General features: G+C 38.8%; 1 protein-coding gene across 1 annotated transcript; it reads right to left on the bottom strand.

Moving 5' to 3' along the window:
• Nucleotides 1–11,151: 11,151 nt before the first annotated feature.
• Nucleotides 11,152–13,114, bottom strand: Tram1l1 (translocation associated membrane protein 1 like 1). The gene is given in 2 exon segments (XM_028881441.2): nt 11,152–12,603; nt 12,606–13,114. Coding segments are annotated over 2 exon segments (1,092 nt in total). The 5' UTR covers nt 12,889–13,114; the 3' UTR covers nt 11,152–11,794.
• Nucleotides 13,115–13,766: the final 652 nt, after the last annotated feature.

Raw genomic sequence — 13,766 nt, 5'->3', positions numbered from 1 at the left:
ATCAAAGAAATCCACACCTTGTCAAACCGGGGAGAACAACTGATTGGTTTGTATATACCCTCAATTGATATACATTGGCAATACAACCCTAACACCTAAGGCTTCAGGACCATTTTCAAAGAGGGTACACAAAGGTTGTAAAAGTCAGAGGACTGGAATTTCTGATATGAAATAATGTCATCTATATACGGCAGGGAGTTATACCCATGAATTCATAACAACATGGTTACTTAAGCAAGATCTGAGCAATGATGATATCGGTTGACATCCCATCATGAACCGGGAAAATATTATATTACCGGACCCTGCCCCTAGAGCAATAGGCAACTATTGGCTGCTAAAAGATGGAAAATCTGTTTCATTTTTTTAGGGTTAAGGCACCTAATGGTTTATCTAAATCCAAATGATTGTCCCTAATCAAATATACATGTGAAAATACATATGGAAACAAATGGACTCAGCAAGTTGAATTTATATATACATATGTGTGTATATAATATATTATACATACATACACATATACATGTACGTTTATCAGAATAACATCTAAAGAAGAAGAGGTCATGAAATTGAGAGAGTAGAGGGAACATGGGAAGAGCTTAAGTGGAGAGAGTATGGAGTGGAAATGATGTAAATACAGGACTCATGCATGAATTCTCAAAAATTAGTAATAAAATAAATGTAAAACACTGGAACAATAAAAGATAAAATGATTCTTTCATTTCTTCCTTTATATTATTATTAATTAAATGCGTTCATTTATTTTGCATCTCGCCTGCAGTTTTCCCTCCCTCTTCTCCTCCCATTCCCTCCCCCTATCTCCAGCCATCCCCCCAATCCACTCCTCTTTTGTTTCTGTTCAGAAAGGGACAGGTCTCCCATGGATATCAACAAAGCATGGCATATTAAGTAGAGGTAGGAGTAAGCTCCTCCCCTTGTACGAAGGCTGAGCAAGGCAACCCAATATGAGGAATGGTTCCTAGTAGCCTGAACTGGCCATCTCCTATGATCAGATTGGTAACTACCCCAATTGTCATCAGAGAGCCTTCATCCAGTGACTGATGGAAACAGATGCAGAGGTCCATAGATGAGCTTATTTCATTTCTTAATGCAACCTAACACACCATTTAAATGTTACATTGATATCTGCAACATATCTGTCAAAAGTTATTTCTTGTCAGCTTTTCACATATAAATAATACCAAAAACATGCTGATGATACAATAGAAAGATACTACTTTTCAATATGTAAATCCAAGACAAGGAAGGGCTTGTTTTCTTCTTTTGTACCTGTATGCCTAATACTGCTTTGCCTAGACTACATTCAGTTAAAAAATGTCAATTTGAGAGTTGAATTGCTTTATTGCTTCAAGTCTAACCTATAAAATATATGAGTTAAGCATAATTTTGGGGCAATTTTTTATCTATATGCCACAGAATCTAGAAAAATTAATGAACCACAGATTTCAGTTCTCAAGCAGTTTATACTCTAATTAGCCATAGACAAGCCAAAGATAATGAGCACAAGCATTTTACCCACAATCGTATTCAGTTATACATGTTTTCAGATCTTACATTTACATCATATTGAAAATATGCAATTTAAAGAGAACAATAATTTCAATCGTGGCACAATTAGTTTGTATAGCTATAAAATCTTGACTTATTTATCAAAGTTGTTGCCAGTTAAATAACTTGTAACACCCAATGATTGACAATAGCTTTCTAATAATGCCATTTAAGTTCAGTGTATGATTTTCCTAATATCTGCTGAGGACAGAGTATTTAACCTACTACATATGTTCTAGTTTATAAAGTATATATTTCAGGGGTGAAAACATAAATAATGATTATTAGGACGATTTTTACTTCATAAATACTCATATTTGGATTAAATTTGACAGAATTTTTATGGCATGATTTGTTTGTTATCTGGAATTGTCATTCCATATTTTTAGTCTGTGTAATAAGGAGAAACAAACTTTAGTAACATCAAGTTGAAGCTGTTCTCAAACTCATTAGAAAGTAAACTAGCCAGGCAGTGGTGGTGCACGTGTTTAATCCCAGTACTTCGGAGGCAGAGGCAGGTGGATCTCTGTGAGTTCGAGGCTAGCCTGGTCTACAAAGTGAGTTCCAGGAAAGGCGAAAAAAAATTCTATACTGTAGAAACTGAGATATTCTGTAACACAAAACTATGCATTTTGTGATACCCATGTAAATCTAACACAGCATTTCCTCCACATGTCTTTTCTAATATTTCTTCAACATAATAAGTAAAAGTAATTCAGAAGGAAAACTCTTGTACCTATACTGTTTTTAATAAAATTATTTTAAGATCAAATTTGACACTTTTACTCTAAAGCATTTACTAATAAATTCCAACTCTATCTCTTATTTAATCATGTAGAATATTATCATTATTATTAATTATTATTTTATTTAGTTAGTTAGTTATTTTAAGTAACACAAGTCAATTTGGAGAGTGAGGAAAAGGCATGAGTTAATGGCATTCTCCAAGGCTGCCTGTAGAAAATTAGAAAAGGTGTTGCTGTTGTCATTGATGATGATGAGGAGGAGGATAACAACCTTGAAAAACAAACAAACACAAACAAACAAATGGGAGTAAGTAGCATTCCCCTCAGGGGGAATAAAATCAATCACAGAGAACACCGATCACCTTGTGATAAATGCTGCTGGCCTGCATCTTGGAGCTTAAGATACTGGTGGAGAAGGTGGCAGTAGTCCCAACAGAGCAGCCCAGGGGGAAGGTCACATTTTACTTTAGATTTGGGAACCTGCTCATGTTCAACTCCTTCATTCAACCCGGTGAGATTTCTTCTAAATTCTATTAAGATCAAATATGTTTCCAAGAGTGACTCTAGGGAGGAAATCATTAAAGGTTTTTGGCTACTTGGCATGAGACTCTTAGCTAAACTGTCACAGATGTTAATTTCATGCAAAGTGTTTCAAAAATTATTCTCAAGCAATAATACAGTGTAGTGACATTTTGGTAAATTAAACTATAATTTCAAAGTATCTACCAATGGCTCATCTTTACAAGTGGATGCTAAGGGGGATGTGTCCTGGAGCCCTGCTAACCACAGCATCTGGGGAATTTCAATAGACTTCACTTTAACAGGACAGCTGCACAAGTCAGGAAGTTGTCTGAATGCCTCCTCTTCCTCTAGCAGACATATGCCCACTCAAGTTGGTGCCATCTGTCCTTTCCCCTGCCCCTTCCTCTTTGCCACAGGATGCCACAATCAGAGTGAGGGCTACGTCATCTTCATGGGTACCCTCTGCCATCCCATCCAAAAGCACATAATGCTTCTCTTCAGAGCTATTGAAGACTCTGCTTGATTGGGCTATGTGCTGCTCATATCAGATCTGCTCATGTCACATTATAACCAGAACCTATGTGACACAGAACTGTCAAAAAGCCACAGCAACCTGCACTAACAAATACACTGTGGCAAAGCCACATGGCCTCTTACACAAGCTCATTTGCAAACTCTTGTCCCTGAGACTTGACTTCATAGAGCAATGAGGTTTGGAACACAGTAAACATCCAAAAAGTATTTAAGGATTAAGCTGAATTTATTCTGCTGGCTGAGGCTCATTTTCATTTTATTGTGAACAAACAATTGCATCATAATTATAATAGATTGAGGAACAATATATAGAATATAAGGTCCTAAGAAGTTATAGTAGGTCAGTCTTTTCACTGTACTATCTAGTGCCTCAACCTGTGGGATATGCACCATGACAGTTACCAGAATGTTCTCTCAAAGGTTCAGGAAGCCTCCCCTTTATTAGTGCCCCCATTGAGGCAACTTTATGCTACCCACATATGCATAGGTATCAAGTCAACTTTCATGCATTTTTCTCCTTCCTTCAGTTACTTGGCACATTTTTTCCCCAAAAATTGTAAGCTTAGTTACTTTTTAATTGTGTGGTTCATTTGAGAAACTATTTCCTTTCCTTTTTGATTTTTCAAGACAGGGTTTCTCTGTTTAGTCCTGGCTGTCCTAGACCTTGCTCTATAGACCCGGCTGAACTCAAACTCAGAGATCCGCCTGCCTCTGCTTCCCAAATGCTGGTATTAAAGGCATGTGCCACCACCACATAGCTACCAGTTTTCAAGGTATTGTCAAAAGGGAAAATCATGGTCTAAGTGTTTCACCTTTGTTATTAAATAAGATTAAACCAGTCAACATCCCAGTTTAAGTAGGGGGGGGGGACACTTAAGTGTGCCCACCAGTAGCTAAAGAGCTACTGACAGATGATAGCTCCTATTGAAAGAAGAGTCAGTTTTCCTTAGAGATGTGGTTAAGTACAGGACATTCCAGTTGATGACTTCATACCTATGCATATGTGGGTAGCATAAACTTGCCTCAATGGGGGCACTAAAAAAAGAATACGAAGTTGAGAGGGAAGATGAAAGGAAGGAAGGACACGGTTGATTCAGGAGTTAGAAGGAAGAGTGAGGGATGAATATAATCAAAACACATTGCATGCATGCATAAAACTCACAAAGAAAAATTCACAAAGATTAATATATATATATATATATATATATATATATATATATAATTAAAATACAGAGGGTTGGGGATTTAGCTCAGAGGTAAAGCGCTTGCCTAGCAAGCACAAGGCACTGGGTTCGGTCCTCAGCTCGGGTAAAACAAAAACAAAACAAAACAAACAGACAAAAAATTCAGTCACCAAATTTTCTTTCTGAAAGTCTTACTGTTGGCTAATATTGTTGACCAAATAAATAAATTAACCAAAAACATCAGCAAGATTTTTCCTTTTCCTTTTTATTTATACTGTTTCTATTCTTTCCAGTAGTAATTATATTTGGGGTACAAAAGGAGAAATTTCAATGAAAAGTAAAAGCTTGGAGACTTTGGGAAGATGGCTCAGCTGTTAAAGTGCACGTTGAGCAGGGAATATCACACGTGATCGGACACACACACACACACACACACACACACACACACACATACACACACACCAGAACACATATGAGAAAAGAAAACAGAAAAAAGGAAAAATAAAGCTACAGTGTGACATAAAAGCTAATGAGTGCCTGTTATCTTTGAAATATTTATGGGAAAACTTTTAAAATAGAGACAAAATAAAACTGGTACAAAAAAATAAAGCAAAATATTTATGCATTACAAATAGAGATAGATCATTTTTTAATTATTTTATTATTGTCTGTGTACATTTTATGCATTCCATGGCACACATATGGAGGGCAGAGGAAGAGTTTTGTGGAGTTGTCTCTCTCCTTCTACCTTGATTTGCATTCTGGGGATTAAATCCAGGTCATTAGGCTTCCAAGGAAAGTGTTCTTACCTGTCAATGGGCTATCTTACCAGCCTATAGAGCACAGCACTTCTGATTATGGTTTCAAGCATCTGGCAGCTACATGGTGCATACAGCAATTGCTGAGTTTCAAGTTAACATCTTCATGATTATCTATGCAGCCTCTCATTTCAGCAGTAGTAGATTTACTAAAAGATCGAATATTTCATAATTATTTTTTCCACTTACTTATTTTACATGTGTGGATGTTTTGTCTACATATATGTCTGTGCACCATGCACATGGCTATTGCCCATGAAGGTTAGAAGACGGTGTCAGATGCCCTGGAATTGGAGTTACAGAGAGTTGTGATCCATTATGTGATTGCTGGGCATCATATCTGGGTCCTCTGGAAGAGTAGTAAGCACTCTTTACCACTGAGCCAACTTCCCAGCCATTTGTTTATTTGTTTATTTATTTAGTTTATGTGAATGAACTCTTTACTTGTATTTATGTATGTGTAGATGTGTGCCTGATAGCCATGGAGGCAGACTAGATACCCTGGAACTGGAGTAATAGGTGGCTGCCATGTGGGTGCTGGAAACCAAATCCAGGTCCTCTGAAAGACCAGCTAGTGCACTTAGCCATTTAACCTCCTCTCCAACCCCTGTTATAGGTACTTGAAAGATATTAGTAAGTAAACATAAATACCTTATAGATTAATCGTCTTACAAAGCATCATAGATCCCTACTGACAGAACTGAACACATCAAGTTTTATTCAGTGTCAGTGTGCAAAACAGAGTATATTTCAATCTCAATTTGAAATGTTGTGACAAAATTTAGAACTTAGTTGTGATTAAAATTTTTGTATGGGTTTGGGGTTTATAATTACTTGAGTTGAACAATTTTCCACTAATGCATATTTGATGGGTAGGAGGTTGAGCTGTTCTAAATAAATGGCCTAGTGGTAGAAAAATATTTAACTGAATTCATGAAATCCTAGAATTATTTTTTAAATTAATATACCGAAGTCTTAAAATGTTAAACATCTTTAATGTTATGCAAAATGTCACACACTACATTATTGTAATCTAAGAAGACTTCTATGTATCCATTCATTTCAATGAGGATTTAAGAATTATAGGTCATAGGTTTTGTTTCATATTGCTTAGTTGACTGGATTTTACTCTCATTTTTGCCACCTTGTGAATGGCAACATGTTGTTCTTAGGATAATTACCCTTCTCTGTTAATGATACATTCTTATGATGCATGCATGAATGAATCATGTGTTCATTTACCAACAGACATCCATTCAACTCTATGCAGAAATGTGTTTTTTCAATAATAGAACCTAAGAATTCCACTACAAATCCTTGGCCTAATGTGTTCCTTGCTTAAATGGAGCTTATCTTTCATTTTGAAGAAATATAAAACAGTGGGCAAAAGGGAAAAGAATGATCTAAAAATTCTGCTTGATTTTTAACAATAATAAAGTTGACACTAAATCAAGTATTAAACAACATAAAATGACAGTCTAGATACATACACATTTCCAAAATCTGTCTTGCACAGATTTTGCATAGACATTGCATAGATGTCTAAAGACGTATTCCAAATAATTGTAAAATGTTCTTTTCAGAGCTGGCAAGAAGATCAGTCAGTAAATCGCTTTTTTCATAAACACAAAGGCCTGAGAGCAGATTCCTAGCAAATAGGTAAAAAGCCAGGTGTGTCAGGATAGTTCAATAATACTAGTCCTGAAGAGGCAGAGATAATGACCAATAGGGACTATGGGTCAGTTCATCTTGACCAATCAATACTTCAGGTTCAATGAAAGACCTTGTCTCAAAATGTGTGTGTGTGCGTGTGCGCACGTGTGAGCACACACACACACACACACACACACACATACTCAAGCGCAATAGAAAAATACATCTGATGTCAACCCCTGGTCCACACATGCAGATGCTCACATGAGCACATGGATCTAACACACACAGGCACACATACATATTTACCCATATGCCACAAGAACACACTATACACACATGCAAACATGTACACATTAATCAACCATATACACACAATGCTTTCGTATTACCAGCAATTCATGTTACTTATGAAATTTTTCACTGGATTAATGAAACGCTGCCTCCAGCTGCTGCCATCCTTCCCTTATCACATATCATTTCAATATGTAAATGCACAGATATCATCTAATATCTCCACCCTAAAATAATTAGAACAAAAAAACAGTGTGACTACACATTCTTCCTGTGTTTTGAAAAGGAATCATATTATTTTCCTTTTCAAACATTTCTATGCACTACTTTACAGGGATTTTAACTGAGCACATACTTGTATCATCATAGACCATAGTCTCTGCTCAGTCTGGCTAACAGGCCTGTCATCCCCATCATTTCAGTGATGCTGACACCACACTATAACCTGTAGACATGTATACCATTCTAAAACAGCTCATTCTAAGGAGCTCGCAATATAATTGGGAAGCAGCTTGCCTTAGGTAGGTTTTTATTGCTGTGAAGAGATATTATGACCACCATGGCAACTTTTTTTTTTTTTAATGGGAACTCTTATAAAGGAAAACATTTAATTGGGGCTGGCTTACAGTTCAGAAATCTAGTCCGTTATCATCAAGGTGCATGGCAGCCTGCAGGCAAACATGATGCTGGAGAGTTCTACATCTGGATCCACAGACAGCTGGAATAGACAGTGAACCACTAAACCTGGCTTGAGTTTTGAAGCCTCAAAGCCTGCTCCCAATGACGACTTTCTCCAAGGCCATACCCCTCCAACAAGGCCACACCTCTAGTAATGCCACTCTGAATTTGTAGGAGGGATATATGACAATCTTTGTACATAATTATGGTAAATCGTCATGTACTATTCTGTTCTACTTTAGAAGGTAGTGCTTTAGAAGAGGTAAATTTGATTGATAAACTGAAATGAAAAAAAAAATGCCTAAGTCCAGAGAAATTCAGAAGCTGAGGGTATGAAATTGTTTGTCATCCGGTCTAATGGGACAAAAACCCACCACCTCCATCTACTCATTAAAAGTTGTCTATTCTACTCAGCTGGCAACTCATATCTTTCCCTCTGTTTCCCCCTTTCTCTCCATGATGCTGAGAGGTGTCTTATCTCCCAACCAGAATGAAGTCTCCAACACAAAGCAAGGATCCAAGTCCCAGCATAATTCACATGACTCACATGCTTCTCAGGCATACTTCCCCTAAAGAATTTCCTCTAAAACTGCTCTAAGGACTGGAGAGCAGTTGCAGTGGGTAAGCATTTACAGCACAAGTGTGAGAAGCTGAGTTCAAATCCTCAAGCCCCAAGTAAATTCGGGTACAACAGCTCATGTCTGCAATCCCAATGCTCCTGAGATGAAAGTTGGAGCCAGGAGCATCTCTAGAAGCCCAAAGGTCAGCAGCAGCAAACAACATAGAGATCCTGTCTCAAACAAGATAGAAGGTGAGGACTTAGAGTCCTTTGACCTCCAGGCACACTTGAGAACATGTGAATGAGCATACACATTCAGCCAACATATACACAAGTGTGTTTAGCAAACAGACAGACAGACGGATGGACAGACAGGCGTGCACGCACATGCGTACACACAGACAAACACACATACACCTATGCCAATACAACATTTCCTGTGTAAAGCACTGGTAAAATTCTCCTTTTACTCAATGTAAATTATTTCCAATCCAGTTGTACAAGAAGTGAAAATTGTACTGATTTACAAATTAGAAGGCTATCAGAATATTTTACTCTTAAAAAGGTTTTTAATTATTAATGTGATAATTGTAATCTTCTTGAATGGAGTCCAAAGATAGTTGGCAGTGGCTGTGCATGCTTCTCACACTATAAAACAAAAATGGGAAGACAAATGAAGTGACATTTTCCAAGACTACTATTTCCTCACTGAACTGAAATGGAATTATACTCACCACCAGGAAAAGGTGTCACCTAAAGCTTATTTGTCCCTTACAACATGACACATCCTTATTTGTTATGGAAAATGTGACAGACTTTTAATTGAATGCTAATAGATTCATATTTTAAACATGAAGTGTTTGGAATCCATCCCAGGACACCTATATCTTATAGTGTTATTTAAGTAATAAAATTAGAGAAACACTGAAGCTAATCCCTCTAAGCAGCAGAACCTTTGGGTTCAATTACTAGACACATCTTAAGACTTTTACGGCCTCTAATGATAACTCTGATATTTCATGTGGTTAACTAATGCCAATGCTGTCCTTAATCATGCCTTGAATTATGACTTTCTCAAGAATATTTTTAAGAGAGACTTAACAATTCATACCAAGCTAATTAAATCTGCAATGTTTCTTTTAAAATTTATTGGCAGACATTTATTTCCTGAACTCACTAAGATATATCTAGAATCCTTTCCCAATGTTTCTTCAAACTGTTATTTATTTCTTCTGGACTTAGAATTTATAAGAAAGTTACTTTTCCTTTTCCACCAGTGACACCAACCACCCCTTGAGTACCCTTTTCAAATGTGGTACCAAAAAGCTTTGCTTTAGGATCTTAGGTTTACTCTTCCTTCTTGTCTTGACACTGAAGAAATCAAATCAGGAATAGAGTTAGTGTTTACCATGTTGGAAGTTAATTTAAAGAGTAGAGAGCTAAGAGAGTCTCAAGGAAATCAACCTGAATCCTCATCAAATGTATTGCTAAGATCAAGTTAACTCTTAGTATGACCAGTCATATAAAATAAAAGTTGTCCTGTGATCTTATAGTGATTCCATTTAGATTTGCACTGATTGTTTGCAAGTCAAGTGCCTAGTAGATGCAAAATTTGTTAGCATGAGTTGGAATGCAAGTAACAGTTTAGATCCTTACAGGTAAGGAACATGAGAGACAGTTCTGAGTCATGAGAAAAGTTGAAATTTGGCTTTACAATTGCACAACTGGTTAAACATAGATAGCTTTACAACTCAGAGCATGGACTACCAACACTACAAGTCAGGGAAATGAGAAAAAAAAGGAGTGAGGAAAAACCACTTTCCTATCCAGAAAGAAAGAAATCTTTGTTACTTACCTTGGAAAGAAGACAGAGTAGAAAAGATTGTTTTTCTGCCTTTTCTGTCTGTGATCTGCTAGGTTTTAGGAACCTTGAATTTTGGAAAAGCTGAGTGATTAAAGCACCTAAGAGGAGACTATCACAAGCAGAGAAGAGAGACGTGAGAAGAGACTTGCAGAAGTACAGGAAATGCAGGAAACATACAGCGTTAACCCAGCATGTTGTCTGACACGATATCCTCGAAAAGACAAAACCACTGACACCAAGGAAAGAAAATCAACACAGGAATTGAGGCCAGATCTAAATATTTACCCATGCAGACCATTGGTCATATTGGCTTTTGTAAAGATACAAACTATATACATATGTACACATATATAATTAACAAAGATTGCCCTATATAGATGTTTCCCAATTAAGGATGGAAGTAAAGTTACAATAACAGCACCATTTTAAAATCCTTTCATAAATCTATTTGGTCACCTCATCTTCAAATGAAGTTTAATATATGTCAAATATTTCCCAGATATAATAAGCTGCACATATCTATACCTATAAATATATGTTGCTTATATATAAAATGTTATTTTTAATATTATTCACATATTAAATATTCTTCTGATACACTGCTTATAATACACTATGAATCTATAAGTACCACATTAAATAAATATTAAAAAAGTATCTTTTCAGTAATATTTAATTTTGCAAATTTTCATGTATAAGTGTTTAAAATAAATAGGAACAAGTTTACCTCTTCAGTAATCCATCATATTTATTAAATATATTTTGATTCAATCGATTTCAGTATCAACACACATGTCATCTACTCATATTTTGATTCTTTAATGGGGGTGTAGCACTAACAACCACTATTCATAAGATTAAACACATGATTATCTTGGTGGTTTGACAAATATTTTCTCTGTTGTAAACTCAAAACAATAAAAAAAATGCCAACAATTACATAACACTGATGAGTTACACCTTTATCAGATTTTCCACTTTATGCTGTAAGAAAACATTAAGAAAACAACTTTGCTACCAGTCTTGTTAATGCCATACACAACACCAGAAACAGGAAACTATTATTTATGCACACAATTCTGTAGTCATCACCACAAATCATTTGGAAAATCGCTGAGGTAAGACTCTAAACTAAATATGGTGTTGATCTGTTAATTATTCTGACAGTATTTTGAGGATGAGTGGTTTCCTCTTGTTTTTTTTTTTTTTTTCCACTCATAAGGCTCCAAAACCTTAAAAACACATTAGACAATACAATAGCAATATTCAAAGAGCACTGCCCGTTCCGAAGAACAGGAAATCTCTAGCACAGAGACACCACATAGAAAGGAGTGGATTCCCTTGGAGGTAAGAATCAATTAACTTGCAACACATTAAGGAGCTTTCTCTTTCTTCTTTGGTGGAGAATCTATTCTATTCGGATTCTCCACTCCATTTTCTGTGCCTTTTCTCGCCCTGGATCGTCTCCTCCTCCCCGCGGCCTGAAGACTCGCGTCTTCTAACCACCTCTGAAGCCAGACCGTAGTCAAGGTCCACGTTATGTACACCTGGATACTGCAACTCGAAGACAGCACAGCGATTTTAGCTGCCAGCACATTGACATTTCCAGAGAGAGCATTAGCATTCCGAGTCTGGGACCCAGCCAAGTGAAGCCCTACTGTGACCACCGAGACAATCAATGTCACGAGTCTCCCTGATATAAACACGACAGGCCACAGAGACAACCCTTTCTGGTACCGCTCATCCCCGAAGTAAATCAGGCTGCACACGTTGGAGAGGAGCTCGACCGCATAGTGCAGCATCAGAAGCAACAGGCCCAGGTGGTTCAAGTACAAGAGATAGGCCCCTCCGATGTGGAAGAGGTGTAGGCCGATGAAAATGAGCTGGCCCGGGATATCTTGCTTCCTGGCTTTCTGGAAGTAGAGCTCTGGAAAACTATGGAACCAGTAAGCCAGCTGTGAGATGTAGAAAAACTTCATCTGAAATGTCATCATGTTGTGGGGAGGCGCCCTCCACAGTAGAGTGGGGTCTGACAGGCAGTTCTCAGAGGTCAGAATGATCATGCCCCAGATACCAGACACTATGTAGAACACACTCAGCTGCCCGGCCTCGTTCAGTTTGTTTTGTTTGCCTTTGGTGAGCTGCAGTCTCTTGCTGATCTTATCCAGAACATACTCCTGATGGTGGCGTGGATGATGATGGCCACCAGCATGTAGAAGAACACTGTGGCCAGATCTTTGACCCCATAATGGTACAGGGTCCTGGACCCTGAAGGCAGCTCTTCCGCGGGGACAACGACTCCATGCTGCAGCGTGAGGAACACAATCGACATCTCGGCCGTGCCCTCGAACATTAGCCCCAGCACGAAGAACATGCCCACGCAGGAGACCATGTCCGCGTGGTTCTGCACCATGAACTCGTGGCTCAACACCGGGGGGTTCCTGGCGTTCTTCTTGCGCAGCCCCATGCCGCGGTACTCACCGGTACTCACCGGCCGCCGCCGCTGCTCACTGTGCCACTCCCAGCGCCTGGCTCCCCATCCCCTCCCGTCCGCCGCCCAGGGTCGCAGCCGCTGCCGACCGATCAATCAAAGGCTGGGGCCGCGTAGGCCGAGCATGCGCACAGGGCCTGCGGAGGCAGGGAAGGAAATCGAGCGCCGCGCCCCTGCCCCGCAGGCCCGGGTGCGAGCGCGGATTTGGCGCCGCCCACCCCGCCCGAGCCAGTGGGGCTTCCCAGGAACTGGCCGGACCAGCCGGGGAAGCCATTGTCCTCACCATCACCATCATCACTGAGCATCACAGGAGTGAGGAATTTCAGTCACTTAGGAGCTGGATGCTGTGGGAATCAATCTCTCTCTCTCTCTCTCTCTCTCTCTCTCTCTCTCTCTCCTCTCCTCTCTCTCTCTTTTTCTTTTTTTTTTCTCTCTCTTCTCTCTCTCTCTCTCTCTCTCTCTCTCTCTCTCTCTCTCTCTCTCTCTCCCTTCCCCCACCTTTTCACCTCCCTCCCCTCCCCCTCCACCTCTCTGTGGCACAAACACTGAGTCAAGAACTCCTATCATGCCTACCATTAACATCACCTATCTGGAAAATGCCAGTAGCCAAGATTTAAATCTGGGTGGCTCGCGGAGCGCGCCCTTTGTGTCCTTTGAAGCATTGTATTGTGCTGTCTCCTTGTTAAGTCAGTTATACCTGGAAACACTAGACCCACAACAAAGAAGTTTCGAAAATAATTCTCCTATTGGAATGATAATGGCTGTGGAGGTGCTAGCTAATTACTTTCAAAGTCTGCAAGGCAGTGGGAAGCAGGGAACTAACAGGTCTTGGGTAGGTCCTTTGGCTACAAAAC

Source organism: Peromyscus leucopus, chromosome 6 (assembly GCF_004664715.2).
Source record: "Peromyscus leucopus breed LL Stock chromosome 6, UCI_PerLeu_2.1, whole genome shotgun sequence".
NCBI classification, from domain to species: Eukaryota; Metazoa; Chordata; class Mammalia; order Rodentia; family Cricetidae; genus Peromyscus; species Peromyscus leucopus.
Note: the sequence above shows the minus strand (reverse complement) of the source record. Positions and strands in the feature narration are given on the sequence as shown.